The 17,234-nt window shown below is 46.6% G+C and overlaps 1 protein-coding gene across 1 annotated transcript; it reads right to left on the bottom strand.

Annotated features, from left to right (window-relative positions):
* Positions 1-1,792: 1,792 nt before the first annotated feature.
* LOC124660441 (putative E3 ubiquitin-protein ligase SINA-like 6) lies at positions 1,793-2,916 on the bottom strand. Its single transcript, XM_047198255.1, has 2 exons — positions 2,680-2,916; positions 1,793-2,515 (listed from the first exon to the last, which is right to left on the bottom strand). The coding sequence occupies exons 1-2, from the start codon at positions 2,878-2,880 to the stop codon at positions 1,793-1,795; spliced, it is 924 nt and encodes a 307-aa protein (XP_047054211.1). The 5' UTR covers positions 2,881-2,916.
* Between the last annotated feature and the right edge of the window lie 14,318 nt (positions 2,917-17,234).

The following is a 17,234-nucleotide window of genomic DNA, read 5'->3' as shown; positions in this document are numbered from 1 at the left end:
TTGAAATAAATGAGAAGTCATATGCAATTGTTTGCAGAGGCTGGGGCTAGGTCTCCATTTCGGAAAAAAAATCCCAGCTCCTCTCGATGGGAAGATGATACTGAACCACGTGCGTGAAGACCCCACCTGAGTGGATGTTCTGAAGCGCGAGTCGGCTGTTAGCTGGGTGCCAGAAGACACTAGTATTGGCCTTCTCCAATTATAAGGAATTTGCTTTTAAAGACGTCGGCTCCGGCTTCTCATTTATCCATGTTTCTAATATCCCCAAGCTGATGGACGACGCACAGACACATGCCGAGGCTGTAATCGATAACATAGTCCTGGTGGGAAACAATTAGGAGTAGATGTGTCAAACTGAAGAAGATACTTAGGGGAAACTGAGTAGTACTGAGTAAATGTGTGATGGTTGCTCGCATTGCACTGTCTACTCAGAACATATCTTCGCACTTGTCTTGTACCATTTGGTATATTGTACCATGTATATTATCACTGGTGGAGCTATGCACACATCAAGGAGGGTGCCGCTGCGCATAGCTCCGCGAATTACAAACAGCTGAGGAGCCTTTTTCTTCCTAGAGAATAAATGTAAGTTTGATACTGTAGGAAAATGCCAAGCATATTTATGTTGCAAACATTGTAGGTGATTGTTGGTTGAACTACTCTTGATTTTCACGCTGCTTCAAGTTAAATGTCACAATATATTTTGAGCTTGTTTTTTTTATACATATTATCAAGTGTATTTTCATATACATGGAAAATGCATACATAGTTCGGGATTTGAGATTTCCATCTTTTGTCGCAGATAGAGATGTAGAGTATAGAGTACAATTTGTAGCACAGCTGGATATGATATTGTGAGAAAAATGTATTGTGTGGTACTTGGTATTATATTGTAGTTGGTTCACATACAAATTTGCAACTATCAAGGTGCACAACATTCTTTTACGAGGATCGTCATTTAGCGCTACTTAGCTGAAGCTCTGAACTTGAAGAGACATAGCAGGCTGACACTGTTGCCCACACTATCCTCACTTGAGCAAAAAGCATAATCTGAACAACTTGACACGTTTGTGAGAAAAAAAAAACGCTTTGACAATTTAATTCTTTCTCCGTTGCCATCTTTTGTGTGAACTTGAAGATCTTGTGAGAGCATGATGCATGTCTAGGTTGCTCACACGAAAAGAATGATCTCAAACAAGAAATGGAAAGTTGATGTTAGTTTTCGTAGAGAGTACTACTAGTTTACAAAAGATCCTTTTCATGTGACCAAACAACTGAAGTATCTGCTAGAACAAAATGGTCAGATGAATATATACTTCACTCTGCATACTCTGGTGTACTTAGGCTATAGAAAACGGAATAAATTGTACAGCAGGTTCTTCCAATTAATTTCACTCGGATCAAATACAGACAAGCAGCTGCATTACTGATTGGCACAATATTGTCCAGAAGAAAGAGTGAAGAGCGCGTGCGTAACTAAATCAATCATCCGTAGCTGAATTAACCCCTTGCGTAGCTGCATTATTCCTACTGAATCAAACAAGTTAATAATCAGAAGAAGCCAGAACAGAATAACTCATCTAATAGCATAACAAGCCTCCTCGTACAACTCAGTCTAATCATCCGTAACATCCAGAAGATGAAACTCGGACTTTCACTGCATCCACCCAGATGTCCGTAGCTGAATTAATCCCTTGCATAGCTGCATTAATACTGATTCAAACAAGTTAACAATCTAGCTTAACAAGCCTCCACAAGTCAGTCTAATCATCCAGAAGTTCAAACTGAGACTTCACTGCATCCTCCCCGGTGTCCTCGCTCGCGGTGTTGCAGACTTGTTGGCGGCGGCGGCAGGTCGGAGCTGATCAATGCGGACGCTGAGCGGGAGCACGTCGCCGGAGAGCAGCTCCTGGGGCACGGCCAAGAACATCCCCTGGCCCGGCGCTGGCATGCCGCCGGTGAGCGCGCTGCTGCCCACGGTGGAGGTCATGAGGACGAGCTTGTCCTTGTCGTCGCCCGGAAGCTCCACAGAGAGCTTGCACCAGAACTGGGGCGCTGGGGCGGCGTCGGCCCTGACGCACACCAGCGACACGGCGGTGGCCGCGCCGAGCGAGCCCAGGGACACGAGGAAGACGCTCCTGTCCTCCTCCCCGACGAGGACGTGCCAGCGCTGGGACAGGGCGAAGCTGAGGTTCCAGGACCGGCCGTAGCGGACCGTGACGGCGAGGCGCGAGTGGGCGGCGGCGAAATGGTCCAGGAGCATGCCGCGCGAGCCGACGAAGTGGCAGCCGGAGTCGGGGCAGGAGCACGGCGCGCACTGGCACTCGCCGCGCTGGTGGTCCGCGACGGCGTGGTAGACGACGTACCGGTCGCAGCCGAACGCCCTGTAGGGGCAGGGCACCTTGGCGGCGGCGACGACGGCGTCCAGCTCGGCGCAGTGGGTGACGGCGCGGCTGCAGATGCCGCCGTGGCCGGCGCGGCAGCAGAAGCACACGATGTGCCCAGCGGCCTCGCACTGCGACAGAAAGTCACATGGCCGGGCGACACAAAGTCAGATTCTCTTTAGAAAAAAAAACCCATCTTCCATGGCCGTGGCCGGCAAGAACAAAGCTTGAAGAGGGTTTTTCTTTTCTTTCTTTCTCATGATTGCAGCCAAATTCGTGATGTCGGCGGACAAACCTTGAAGACAGGAGGTCTGAGGGGGAGGAGGCATGTCTGGCAGTGGAGCAGCGCGACGTCCATCCTGATGTCCATCTGCGGCGGCTCCGGCATGGCGTCCACCGCCACCAGTGCACTCCCTCCGTCCTGCGTCACCTCTCCTTCCTCTAGCTTCACGTCTGCCTCTGTCACGTTCCTACAGCTGTGATCCCCGAGCTCCATTGCTCGGGGTCGGGGAGATATCAATTTACCGAAGAGGAAGGAGAGGCAGCTTTTTTGGATGTGAAAAATAATGGGAGTGGGGGAAGGAACGCCAAAGAGGACGGAGGGCCAGCGGAGGATAGCCAAAAATGCAAAGAGGATAGCCAAATATCATGTGGGTGTGCAGATATAAAACGCACAGTCTTAATCATCCGTCAGAACACTATTATGACTTGTGAGCGTGTATATTTCCTACGATGGAGAAAGATAACACCATCCCTCAAAAAACGTCCGATGATTTGAGACATATTTAAAAACAGCACCAGAAAAAAAAAATCAAAAATCTGTATAAAAAAGATGCCCTTCTCACCTGTGTCACTCAAACAGGTACGATGCATGCATTTATTAGAGGAGATCACCCCATGTGAAAAAGTAAGTGAGATAAAGTGTGAGAAAAAAGAATGGTATGTGAGGACCAGGGCTACATAAATGCGTTTAGACGTTGTTTCTGTGTTTAACTTTGGACGACGTGAATGGAAAGCATTTTTCTCCATTTTTTATCCGCGGTTGGAGATGCTCTAATTGTTGCTTATCTCATTGCAAAATATGCAAATTTTCAAAAGAAAATTTTTCCCCCACGAGCTACCAACTAATATCCGCCTATATATCAGTCGATGTTAATTTTACAAATCTATTCATTTTTTCATCGTGTTATAATACTTTTACATTTCATGCATCGATATGTGGTGTCAGTTATTAGAGTACAATACCAACAGCCTTAATAGTAGACCCAACTGTTTACTAGAAAGAACATAAAAAAAACCATGTTGAATTGGTCGCGATCACAACCTTCTAATGCCTATAAGGGCATCTCCAACGGCTCTACAATTTAGTCCGTTTGGATCCGGTGACGGGCACACATTTGTTCGTTTGGATCCGGTGACGGGCGCACATTTGTTCGTTTGGCCCGACACAAATGTTGATAAATTATATTTGATAGATAAATATGAGTAATTTACAGAAACCAGTTTAGAGAAACATCATTTTTGGTGTTGCGCTCCTATTTGATGAAACATATGACTCATTTAAGTGGTCTTTTGAGACTTTTCTAGCTACACATAATGGGAGGCAGCCTAGTACTATTTATACGGATCAAGATGCAGCCATGGGGAAAGCAATAGGGAAAGTCTTCACGGAATCCTATCATGGATTAAGCACCTTCCATATAATGCAAAATGTTGTCATACATTTATCTCCAATGAAGGGTGAAGAAAAAGATTAAGGAAAAGATGAACGGGAAGATGAAGATGACGAGGGAAGAGTCTCATATTCTCATGATTTTAGTGAGTGTATGTATGGCTATGAGGCAAAGTAGAATTTCAAGAAGCATTTGACAATATGAGACATAAAGTGCATAAGAAAACTTGGTTCGATAATATCTAAAAGTTGAAATAAAAGTGGGCTGAATGTTATACGAGAGATGTGTTGAGTTTGGGAGTGAGAAGTACAAAACTTAGTGAGAGCTTCAACAATTCATTGAAAAACCATATGAAGTTAGATTTTCATATTTTTCGGTTCTTGATGCATTTTGAGAGGACAATGGAGGTAAAAAGAAGAAATGAATTGCAATCTGAGTTTGAGACAAGGAAGAAGTTACCGAGAATCAAGATGCACACACCTATGCTGGTGCTAGCAAGCCAAGAGTACACTCCAATTATTTTTGAATCTTTTCAAAGTAAATATGAATGATCCATGGCTGCTTGCACTAGAGTCTTGGATGAGGATAACAAATTTGCGGTTGCTATTGCGAGTTTGCATGGTGATTTAAAATTTGAGGAGGAGCACATAGTGATTGGTGATCCTTTGACCAACACAGTTTCATGTAGTTGTGAAATGTTCAGTAGGACTGGAGTATTGTGTGGACATGGTCTCAAAGTTTCTAGATTTGATGAACATAAAGATATTTCCAACACATTATATGTTGAAGAGATGGACTAGGGAAGCACGCAATGGAAGCATACAATATAGACAAGGAAGGAATGTGGTTGAGAATCCAAAGTTGGAAGCCCAACTTCGATACAAGAATTTGTCTCACAAATTTCACATTTTGGCACACAAAGTAGCCAACTCTCTAGAGTGTTGTTTGATGTTAGAGAATGCAATTGATTGTGTTAGTCCACAAATAGATGATAAACTCAATGCAACTATCAATGCTACAACTAAGCCATGTGAGGACCAAGGAAATAGTGACCCAAATGTGCATCCAACAAGTGAGTTTCTTAGTGCCGTTAAGCTCAAGAAAAAGGAGGTTCAATCAAAAAATTTGAGGATGAAGGAAACTTGGCCTATAAGTTACTCAAGGGGGAAGCGCAAGCCAACTAAAGTTGCCGCATCCAAAAACAAAGGAGCAAATGTATGTTGCAATTTATACAAGATAAGTTGTTACCATTCTTCCTAAACTAATTACTATGGCTTTTATTTGCAGCAACCAAAAAGACAAGATGGTGTAGAGCTCCAAGAAGGAGTGGAGAAGGATGGCCATGATAAAGGAGCAGGTATGGAGTTTCAGGACTGCAATGCAACCATCACTTACACGCAGCTATTGACATCAAATATTTATGATGAAAATCTGTTCTAAGCTTGTTAGGTAGTCTTTGGACAGTGTTGGGTACACTACTAGGAAAACCCTTACTGCCGGCGCACCTATTTGGGCTTCTGCCGGCGCACTGGAGCCCGCCGGTGCAAACAGGCCGGTGATAACTGGCTATTGCCGGCGCACCAGCCTGTGCGCCGGCGGTAGCTCAGTTATTGCCGGCGCACTTGTCTGTGTTCGCCGGCAATGAGGTGTAGCTCTGGCGCACGTGGTGCTGCGCCGGCAGTAGATGTTGTCAGCAGTAGCGCGTCGCCGTGCGCCGGCAGAAGGGGGTAGAGGTGCGCCGGCAGTATAATCCGAAATTTCAAATTTTACAACATTTTCCAGCATATTACAATACATTCACAATCCATCAAATACAATTGATATTTATACAGCAGTACATGCAATATGAGAAGCACATAGAGAGCCAAGTTTCATTTCGGTATCAATATACAAATACGCAAGTCTCGTTTCGGAATGTTGATTCATACAACACATGTGCATATGCAACACCGAACGACGAAGTTTCACAAAGTTAGAAGTCTCGGTACATAGTCGTCACAAGTATCGTCATACACCTCACAATGTAGGTCCTAACCTAAACTACAATCACATACAACATGACCAACATGGTCATGATGACCATCATCACGAAGGCCGTGGTCTTCATCCGGTTCCTCCTCATGTCCCTCATCTCTCCCGCTAGATAACGGGCGTATCTTCCTTCCGCCTCCACCCTAGTGGGGTATCCCTTGTAGCTGTTGCCGCTGAAACGGTGCACCTGTCTCCGACAGTCCTCCCGGTCGTCGTAGACTCCAGGAACCCTCCCCTTGTACACGACATATGTCGTCGGCATCTCCATTCACAAGACAAGTAAAACGTTAGTACCAATGCAATGAACAAGTGCCAACTCAAATAAGAGACAAGTAGTATGAACTAAATAGCATGTGCCTCATACTTTGTTGGTCGAAATAAATAATAACATACAGGGATGTGGTCAGCGAGGCTAGGTAGGATGCACAATAGATTGATATTTGTGGCCATCACACCAAGCCTCACTGGCCCCACCCCGAAGTGTACAAGTGACCAAACATTTTAATCATCGTCCAATGCAATTAAAAAGTGCGAACTCAAATAAAAGACAAGTAGTACGAATTAAATAGCGTGCCTCATACTTTGTCGGTCGAAACACATATTAAAAAGGGATGGAGTCAGTGAGGCTAGGTAGGATGCACAATAGATTGATACTTGTGGCCATCGCACCAAGGATCACTGGCTCCACCCCCGAGTGTACGAGTGACCAAACATTCTAATCATCGGCAAACTCCAAATACGAGGCAAGTAGGGGTCGAGTAAATGCAAATAATTATTAAGGTATCTACGACATAATCTTGAAATATATAGCAAAGTAAATGAAACTATAGACACATGTTCACATGCACATCCATACAACTAAATAAAAGCAACAAGTCGATTCTATGGAAATATGTAGCAATTATTAAAATACGGAAGTTCAAGGATATATCGTTCAAGCTTTAGCAAGTGTTCCCGTCGTAGGATCAGGTTGTACGCCTAGGGGGAATGGACGGCAGCCCTCAAGCGAGTTGAACGGCCTCTCATCACGCGACATCTCCAAGCGGAGTTCTATCTCGTCATTAGGTGGTAGACCGTAGCCGTAGAAGAACTCGCCAGACCTACCGTTGACATCCTGCAGGATTATCGTGCAAATGAACTGCTGGATGCGACCCCAGTTCTTTCTAATCTCTCTATCAGGGGCATCCGCCCTGTTTGCAAACCTGTTTCTGAGATTCTCTGGCAGCAACATGTCATCTGCGTACTTTATGTACTCCTGCATCTAAAGGATGGCGTACCACGCGTCCATCCCATTGTCTTGCGTCGACTGCCTGAGGCAGGGGAAGTTGGTTGTGTGGGTTAAGACCAAGCCTCCTCGGGATTTCCTCTCTACTTTGAGGGGGCCTGCCTTGTTGGCGAAACCGGTGAGAGCATCATTGAGAAGGGCCCTGATGTGGGTGTAGTCTTTCTTGTGGTCCCTACCCGAGTCGAGATAGATCGCATGCGAGTGTTGCGGGTGCACGACGATGAGGGTGCAGAACTTGTCTCTGCGGAAAACACACGGATTAACCTTTGGAAATGCAAATGGAGATATAGGAAAGAATGGTGATGGGGACTAGCGAGTGATTACATACGCCTCGTCCTCCTTCGCCCAATAGGGCTCCTTTCCCTCGTACCCACGGCTCCCAAGGTTGTGGTTGCCGATGTTAAGCTCCCGCATTTCCTTCCCCCACAACTTGCGATTCTTCGTCGCTTGTAGCTCTTCATTGGCCACAAAAGCATCAAAGTCCGCCTGGGAGACATGCAGAAAGGCGGAGTGGACCACTTCGAAACCTTTGCCGTCGGCAATCGGCTTCCGCACCATGTACTTATAGCTGCTGAGGTGTTTGGTGAACTTCGGGAGGGCTTGTGAGTTCACAATGTTCTTGGTTTCATGAGTGGAGGCGTAGTCGCCTAGGAACTTGTATCGTGAGTGCAACCTCGCAATGAGCTGGGCTCGCAAATGCGCTTTGTTCTCAGCTCGGAGATCCGTCTCGTTGAGATTGATGACCTCTCGGAGGATATATGCCAATTGGTTGCCGTACCCCTTGGCAACATCCTTAGGCTCCACCGGCAAACCACTGGCGGGGTCCACCTCTTTGATTGTGTCTCTGCCGGTGGCGACCGTGTTTTGGCGCCTTGCCTTCCGCGGCCTCTTGGAACCACTTGTCCCGGTGCTACGATGAGGGTGCAGAACTTGTCTCTGCGGAAAACACACGGATTAACCTTTGGAAATGCAAATGGAGATATAGGAAAGAATGGTGATGGGGACTAGCGAGTGATTACATACGCCTCGTCCTCCTTCGCCCAATAGGGCTCCTTTCCCTCGTACCCACGGCTCCCAAGGTTGTGGTTGCCGATGTTAAGCTCCCGCATTTCCTTCCCCCACAACTTGCGATTCTTCGTCGCTTGTAGCTCTTCATTGGCCACAAAAGCATCAAAGTCCGCCTGGGAGACATGCGGAAAGGCAGAGTGGACCACTTCGAAACCTTTGCCGTCAGCAATCAGCTTCCGCACCATGTACTTATAGCTGCTGAGGTGTTTGGTGAACTTCAGGAGGGCTTGTGAGTTCACAATGTTCTTGGTTTCATGAGTGGAGGCGTAGTCGCCTAGGAACTTGTATCGTGAGTGCAACCTCGCAATGAGCTGGGCTCGCAAATGCGCTTTGTTCTCAGCTCGGAGATCCGTCTCGTTGAGATTGATGACCTCTCGGAGGATATATGCCAATTGGTTGCCGTACCCCTTGGCAACATCCTTAGGCTCCACCGGCAAACCACTGGCGGGGTCCACCTCTTTGATTGTGTCTCTGCCGGTGGCGACCGTGTTTTGGCGCCTTGCCTTCCGCGGCCTCTTGGAACCACTTGTCCCGGTGCTACGATGAGGGTGCAGAACTTGTCTCTGCGGAAAACACACGGATTAACCTTTGGAAATGCAAATGGAGATATAGGAAAGAATGGTGATGGGGACTAGCGAGTGATTACATACGCCTCGTCCTCCTTCGCCCAATAGGGCTCCTTTCCCTCGTACCCACGGCTCCCAAGGTTGTGGTTGCCGATGTTAAGCTCCCGCATTTCCTTCCCCCACAACTTGCGATTCTTCGTCGCTTGTAGCTCTTCATTGGCCACAAAAGCATCAAAGTCCGCCTGGGAGACATGCGGAAAGGCAGAGTGGACCACTTCGAAACCTTTGCCGTCAGCAATCAGCTTCCGCACCATGTACTTATAGCTGCTGAGGTGTTTGGTGAACTTCGGGAGGGCTTGTGAGTTCACAATGTTCTTGGTTTCATGAGTGGAGGCGTAGTCGCCTAGGAACTTGTATCGTGAGTGCAACCTCGCAATGAGCTGGGCTCGCAAATGCGCTTTGTTCTCAGCTCGGAGATCCGTCTCGTTGAGATTGATGACCTCTCGGAGGATATATGCCAATTGGTTGCCGTACCCCTTGCCAACATCCTTAGGCTCCACCGGCAAACCACTGGCGGGGTCCACCTCTTTGATTGTGTCTCTGCCGGTGGCGACCGTGTTTTGGCGCCTTGCCTTCCGCGGCCTCTTGGAACCACTTGTCCCGGTGCTAGTACTCCCGGCGGCGCCGCTAGGATCGTCGCCGCTTGTCTCGCCGCCACCCCCGGCGGCGCCGGTTGCCTCATCGCCGCTAGGCTCGTAGGTACTACCCCCGGCGGCGCCGCTTGCCTCGTTGCCGCTTGGCTCGTCGGCACTACCCCCGGCGGCATCCTCCATCTCATGGTCCTCGTCGCCGCCAACACCAGCGGCCTCGGCATCCTCCTCCGTCCTAAAGAAGTGCCTATTGTAGTGCTCCTCTAACTGTTCTTGAGACGCCATGGTGGCTTGCACTAATAGAAGATGAAAAAGAGTTAGAATTCACGGAAAAATTCGGCATGACCTTTGCTAAAAATTGGTCATGCCGAGTGCTAGAATTGCCGGAACAGAAATGAATCGACATTCCGGCACTCAATAGCAACTCAATCCCTGCAAATGTACAGAAATGCAAAAAGAAGACCATATACTTTAGCACCATTTCATTCTTGATCATTTAGTGTGGAGAGCAGCACCATTGCATCAGCATGCACAACACCATATACATCAGCATGCACAGCACCATATACATCAACATGCACTTAATCATTTGATATACATCAGCATGCACTTAACATCAGCAGCACCATGCCAGTAGCATGCATTTAATTTTCAAACCAGAGAACAAATTCAGTAGCATGCATTTAACCAGAGATACAAAATCATTTGATATGCATACTGAATTCCTGACACAAAATCATTTCATAGCACTTACAGTAGCATGAAATAGCACTTGTTCTTTTTTTGCGAATAAGGGAAGCTAGATTAACTCTGGTAGTGAATGTGTGAGTGCAGAAATAAGAAGTAAGCAGATAAAAATAACAGTGTACAACACAGAACACATCTATGTTTAACAGTGTACATCAGTTGACAGCATCCATTTAAAACTAGAGAATGAACATATCACTTGTTCTTAAATGAACCAGAGAATGAATATATCACTTGTTCTTTTTAAATAAAGTAAACCTACTGCTAGTGAATAAATGTGAGGTATGCCTAACCCTAACACTTGCTACTGGTGGCATTTGATGCTTAATTAATTTTTATGTATTCAAAAATAAGAAGCAAATACCAATGAAATTTTGCATATCAACTAATGAATTTTATATATCAACCAATTCTTGGCAGTAGGCATTTAAATGAAGAACCACTACTGCATATATAGCAGCATTAGCAACTACTGCATTTTGCATTTCATATAAACAAATGTACTGCATGCATTTCATTTTCTATTTTCAAACCAGAGAACAAATTCAAACCAGAGAAATAGCATGTGCACCATAGAAATTAAAATAGCACAAACTGAACCAGAGAATGCAAAATCTCAACTTGAGATACCAAGCATTTTGATTAACCAACTAAATCAACCAGTAGGAGTAGCATGACCATTTTTTCATCATTTTTTTAAATGAACCATGCATATCACAATCAATTTGAACCAGTAGCAATTTATGGCAAGCATGAGCATGAGCAAGCATTTTTGCATGTATGGCAAGCTTGATAATTGCATATATAGCATTTTTTACATCCAGAGAATGAATTCATTTTAGTGCTCTCTCAAAATTTCAAACCAGAGAATGAATATGAGTGCATTTCATCATTTTCTACTGCATTTCATCATTTGCTACTGCATTTCATCATTTTATTTCAAACCAGAAAATTTCAAATTGATGATTTTAGTGCTATTGGTCAGTATGATGGTTGGTATTGGAAAAGCCTGATTGCTGTTTGTTCATTCTGTATGAACCCTAACATTGAAAAAGCCTAAATCATCAATTTTGCTGTAGAAAAAGCCTAACATTGAGTAAAACTAACTAATCAACCTAAGTACTTAACTCATATAGACAATGATGTGCTTAATTCTTCAAATTTGAACTTCAAAATTGACTCTTTCACCTGCTATTGCATTTATTTAATTCTTTAACATGAATATGTTCTAATCCTACGGTACAGGGCATCAAATTCAAAAATAAGAAGCAAATACCACTGAATTTTTGCATATCAACCAATGAATTTTATATAGCAAATTGAGCATGAGCAGTAGTATCTCAACCAATGAATTTTATATAGAAAATTGAGCATGAGCAGTAGCATGGTGAACTAATTCATCAAATTCAATTTGCAAGGGTACAGGGCATCAAATTCAATTTGCAAGGGTACAGGGCCAACCAGGGCATCAAATTTGCAAGGGTACAGGGCATCAAATTCAATTTTCTATGAGTAATACAAGAATCGGCGCAAGAATTCAACTACTGCAAGAACAAAAGCAAGAATCGGCGCAAGAATTAGGATGCAGAGAGAGGGAAGGAAGAGGGGGATGGAGAGGGGAAGGAAGAGGGGAAGGGAGAGAGGTTCTTACCAATGGCGATGGTGGCGACGCCCTGCTGCTCCTCTCCGCGACGGTGGCTGGCGCGCAACGGCCTCCTCCTCCTCTCGTCGACGGTGGCGACGGTGGCCGGCGCGTGACGCCCTCCCCCTCCTCTCTGCGGCGACGCCCTGCTCCTCCTTGCGCGGCGGCTCCGGCGTGCTGCGAGGTCGACGACGGCGCAGGGGCGTGCAGAGAGGTCGATGACGGCGCGGCGGTGCTAGGGTTCGGCGTGTGCTAGGGCGCGTGAAGAGAATGTGACTGGAAGAGGATCGACACACGCGTGCAGTTAAGTCCCCACTATAGCCGGACCCCTTACTGCCGGCGCACTACCCCTTTGGTTCGCCGGGGACAAGTGTAACCCCCGACGCACTAAGGCCCTAGTGCGCCGGCAATAACCTTGGCACGGCTATACCTGGGACTTGTCCCTGTGCCAAATCAGGCCTGGCCATTTCCATTTCCTTTTTTATTTTCTTTTTCTTCATTTCCTTATTTCCTTTCTCTTTCTTTTATGTTTGTTTTCTATTCCCCCAAATCCTATACTATTTTATTTCCTTCTCTTTTCAAGATAATAACCAAGCAATATGAGTTAATTATGCATTACAAAAAAATATGAGTTATATATACATACACAAAATATTGACCAACACAATATTAATTAGTCATACATAAAATATTGGCCATGACCATATGAGTAGTTATGAATTACACAAAATATGAGTTATAGATAGCAAATAAAGTTTTACATCATCGATTGAGAAGAGTGTTTCACTTTCTTCTTACTTTTCTTGCTCGTCGTTGAATAATTTAGCCCCGTGTCGTGACTTCTTCTTTTGAAGGGTCGACCTGACCTCGGTAGCGTGGTCCTGCTTCTTCTTGTGGTGTATGTTGTGTCTTCGTCCTCGGATTCTTCCATCATTGGGTCTCCGACTTGTCCTTCGAAGTCTTCCTCGTTGGCGACTCCATCCATTCCGACGATGGTCCTCTTGCCTCTCCTCACGATAACACGACTAGGCCTGGATGGGTCGGTTATGAAGAAGCATTGGTGCACGTGTTCTGCCAGTACCCATGGCTCATTCTGCGCGGTGGCGTTCGTGGACTTTGATTTGTTGGCTTCGGGTAGAAACAATGGTGGTGAAATACCGGTCTTCTTTTGTGACGCTCTTAGCCCATCTGATACGGAACATCGGCACTTTCTCCCCAGCGTAGCTAAGCTCCCGGATTTCCTCGATTCTTCCGCGAGTATCTAGTCTTTACGTCACCCGTCCAGGAATCCATCGTTACCCCCGAGTTCCGGTAAACACTCGTTCTTGTCTTTTTCTTCCGTGTAGAATGTGTACCCGTTGATATCGTACGCTTGGTAAGTCATGATGTTGGGTGCGGGGCCATGTGACAAGGCCAATACTAGTTTATCCTTGTCGAATCCATTGGTGGGGGATTAGCATCAATGTGGTCTTTGAACCAGCGCGCGAAAGAGGAGTTGTGCTCTCTGTATATTTCGCTTCCATCATCATCGGCTTGCCACTTGTTCTCTATCATGGTTTTGTGCTCTTTCAACCAAGGATCGATCAAGTCAATGTGTTGTAGCGCTACTAAGTTGGCCCTGTCAAAGTCGGAAGTCCGACCAGACATGTGCACGTGCAGTTCCTTCCTTCCATTTTTGTGGCCTACTCCCTCGAACCTGCGGAGGTGCTTGTTTTGAGGCAAACCAACAGGGTCCTCGATGTTTAGATAATTCGTGCGTAAAGAGATGCACTCTTCGGTGAGCCAGCCACGGACGATGCTTCCATCCGGATGTGACCAGTTACGAACGTATCCTTTAATGACACCATTCATTCTTTCAAACGACATCATGTTGTGTAAGAATGCCGGCCCTAGACTGATGATATCATCCATGATATGGACCAACAGATGGACCATCACATCAAAGAATGTAGGCGGGAAGTACATCTCAAGCTCACATAGGATCACCACGATCTCTTCCTGGAGCCTTGCGAGTTTCTTCACGCTTATCGACTTCCGAGTTATGACGTCGAAGAAGTTACAAAGCCCAGTCAGCGTTGCACGGACATGGTCATCCATTATACCTCGGATTGAAACCGGAAGAATATGCGTCATCATCACGTGACAGTCATGAGACTTCATGCCGCTGAAGTTTCGTTTCTTGGGGTCCATGTATCTGCTTATTATCCCGGAGTAACCGAAGGGCACTTTGACTCCTAGAAGGCAATTGAAAAATTGATCGACCTCAGCCGGACTAAAAGTGAAGCAGGAGGGGGGACAGTAATAGTCTGGCTGCTTAATCCTTTTGCGCTTCTGACCGCCGTCCGCCTCCTCCTCCGACTGTCCCTCTTGGGCCGCCCGGATCTGAAGCTCTTCCCTGATGCCCAAAACTTTCAGGTCGTGTCTTGCTTTCGGCCCATCTTTGGTCCGGTCCGGTGATGGCGTGTATTTCACACGTTCGTTGGGAACCCCAAGAGGAAGGTATGATGCGCACAGCAGCAAGTTTTCCCTCAGAAAGAAACCAAGGTTTATCGAACCAGGAGGAGCCAAGAAGCACGTTGAAGGTTGATGGCGGCGGGATGTAGTGCGGCGCAACACCAGGGATTCCGGCGCCAACGTGGAACCCGCACAACACAACCAAAGTACTTTGCCCCAACGAAACGAGTGAGGTTGTCAATCTCACCGGCTTGCTCGTAACAAAGGATTAACCGTATTGTGTGGAAGATGATTGTTTGCGGAGAAAACGAGTAAAAACAAGTATTGCAGCAGATTTGTATTTCAGTATTAAAGAATGGACCGGGGTCCACAGTTCACTAGAGGTGTCTCTCCCATAAGATAAAAGCATGTTGGGTGAACAAATTACAGTCGGGCAATTGACAAATAGAGAGGGCATAACAATGCACATACATGTCATGATAAGTATAGTGAGATTTAATTGGGCATTACGACAAAGTACATAGACCGCCATCCAACCGCATCTATGCCTAAAAAGTCCACCTTCGGAGTTATCGTCCGAACCCCCTCCAGTATTAAGTTGCAAAGCAACGAGACAATTGCATTAAGTATGGTGCGTAATGTAATCAACAACTACATCCTCGGACATAGCGCCAATGTTTTATCCCTAGTGGCAACAAGCACAACACAACCTTAGAACTTTCTCGTCATCGTCCCAGGTGTCAATGCGGGCATGAACCCACTATCGAGCATAAATACTCCCTCTTGGAGTTAAGAGCAAAAACTTGGCCGAGCCTCTACTAATAACGGAGAGCATGCAAGATCATAAACAACACATATGTAATAACTTGATAATTAACATAACATGGTATTCTCTATCCATCGGATCCCGACAAACACAACATAGAGTATTACGGATAGATGATCTTGATCATGTTAGGCAGCTCACAAGATCCAACAATGAAGCACAATGAGGAGAAGACAACCATCTAGCTACTACTATGGACCCATAGTCCAGGGGTGAACTACTCACTCATCACTCCGGAGGCGACCATGGCGGTGTAGAGTCCTCCGGGAGATGAATCCCCTCTCCGGCGGGGTGCCGGAGGAGATCTCCGGAATCCCCGAGATGGGATTGGCGGCGGCGGCGTCTCCGGAAGGTTTTCCGTATCGTGGTTTTTCGCATCGGGGGTTTCGCGACGGAGGCTTTAAGTAGGCGGAAGGGCGGAGTCGGAGGGCCGACGAGGGGCCCACACCATAGGGCGGCGCGGGCCCCCTCCGGCCGCGCGGCCCTATGGTGGCGGCGCCTCGTCGCCCCACTTCGTATCCCTTTCGGTCTTCCGGAAGGTTCGTGGCAAAATAGGACCCTGGGTCTTGATTTCGTCCAGCTTCCGAGAATATTTCGTTATTAGGATTTCGAAACCAAAAACAGCTAGAAAACGAAGAATCGGCACTTCGGCATCTTGTTAATAGGTTAGTTCCAGAAAATGCACGAATATGACATAAAGTGTGCATAAAACATGTAGGTATCATCAATAATATGGCATGGATCATAAGAAATTATCGATACGTCGGAGACGTATCATCCGGCATGTTGAGAAGAGTGCCAAGCAAGCTCTCGCACACGTTCTTTGTAATATGCATGACATCAAGGCAGTGAGGTGTATCGAGAATTTTCCAGTACGGCAAGTCCCAAAACACGGACCTCCTTTTCCATACACCAATGAGCGGCGTCATTTCCTTTTTCTTCTTCTCTCCAGGCTTTTGACGAATCTTTCCCGGCGCAGGGCACTCCTTCCAAACTTTCAGTAATGTATCGATCTCTTCGCCGCTCTTCTTACGTGGAGGTCCTCGGGGTTCATTTGTACCATCGAACAAATCTCCACGCTTTCTCCACGGGTCAGTCTTGTGTAGCCACCTTCAATGCCCCATGTAAACTGTTTTCGAAGAGCCGGGATCCTTACCAAGCTGCAAAAACATCGTCTCTTCCATGCACCTAACACATGCCTTGTGTCCATGGCACACCTGGCACGAAATGTAACCGTATCCGAGGTAGTCCTGCACCGTCGTGATCAACGCGGCTCTCAAAGGGAAATATTCTTCCGCGACGGTGTCCCATGTATCTACCCCTTCCTCCGCCAACAACGTTTCAAGCTCCTCCTTTAATAGTTCGAGATACATGTTGATATCGTTTCCTGGCTGTGTCGGCCTTTGAATTAGCATACTCATCTGTATGTACTTCCTCTTCATGCACAGCTAGGGCGGGAGGTTGTAGATCCATACAAACACGAGCCATGTGCTATGTGTGCTGCTCTGGTTTCCGAACGTATTGAATCCGTCTGTGCTCGCACCCAACCTGATGTTTCTGGGATCTGCCCCAAAACTTCCGAATTCATTGTCTAATGCTTTCCACTGACTTGCATCCGAAGGGTGCGTCAGCACTGGGTGCTCAATCCGGTCTTCATCATTCAACACTGCCTCCTTTCTTTCAGCGTGCCAGCGCATGAGCTTTGCTTCCTTGCGGTCCGCGTAGAACCGTTGAAGCCGGGGGGCGAGCGGGAAGTGATGGCGTGTATTTCACACGTTCGTTGGGGAACCCCAAGAGGAAGGTATGATGCGCACAGCAGCAAGTTTTCCCTCAGAAAGAAACCAAGGTTTATCGAACCAGGAGGAGCCAAGAAGCACGTTGAAGGTTGATGGCGGCGGGATGTAGTGC

Source organism: Lolium rigidum, chromosome 6, assembly GCF_022539505.1.
Source record: "Lolium rigidum isolate FL_2022 chromosome 6, APGP_CSIRO_Lrig_0.1, whole genome shotgun sequence".
Lineage (NCBI taxonomy): Eukaryota > Viridiplantae > Streptophyta > Magnoliopsida > Poales > Poaceae > Lolium > Lolium rigidum.
This window is presented reverse-complemented; position numbering and strand designations above follow the sequence as displayed.

What these genes read in the sequence shown, in the direction of transcription:
- LOC124660441 (XM_047198255.1), bottom strand. Translation starts at nt 2,880, where the DNA reads ATGGAGCTCGGGGATCACAGCTGTAGGAACGTGACAGAGGCAGACGTG. An exon ending in TCAGACCTCCTGTCTTCAAG is followed by an intron (nt 2,516 to 2,679) that starts GTTTGTCCGCCG and finishes TTTCTGTCGCAG; the next exon opens with TGCGAGGCCGCTGGGCACAT.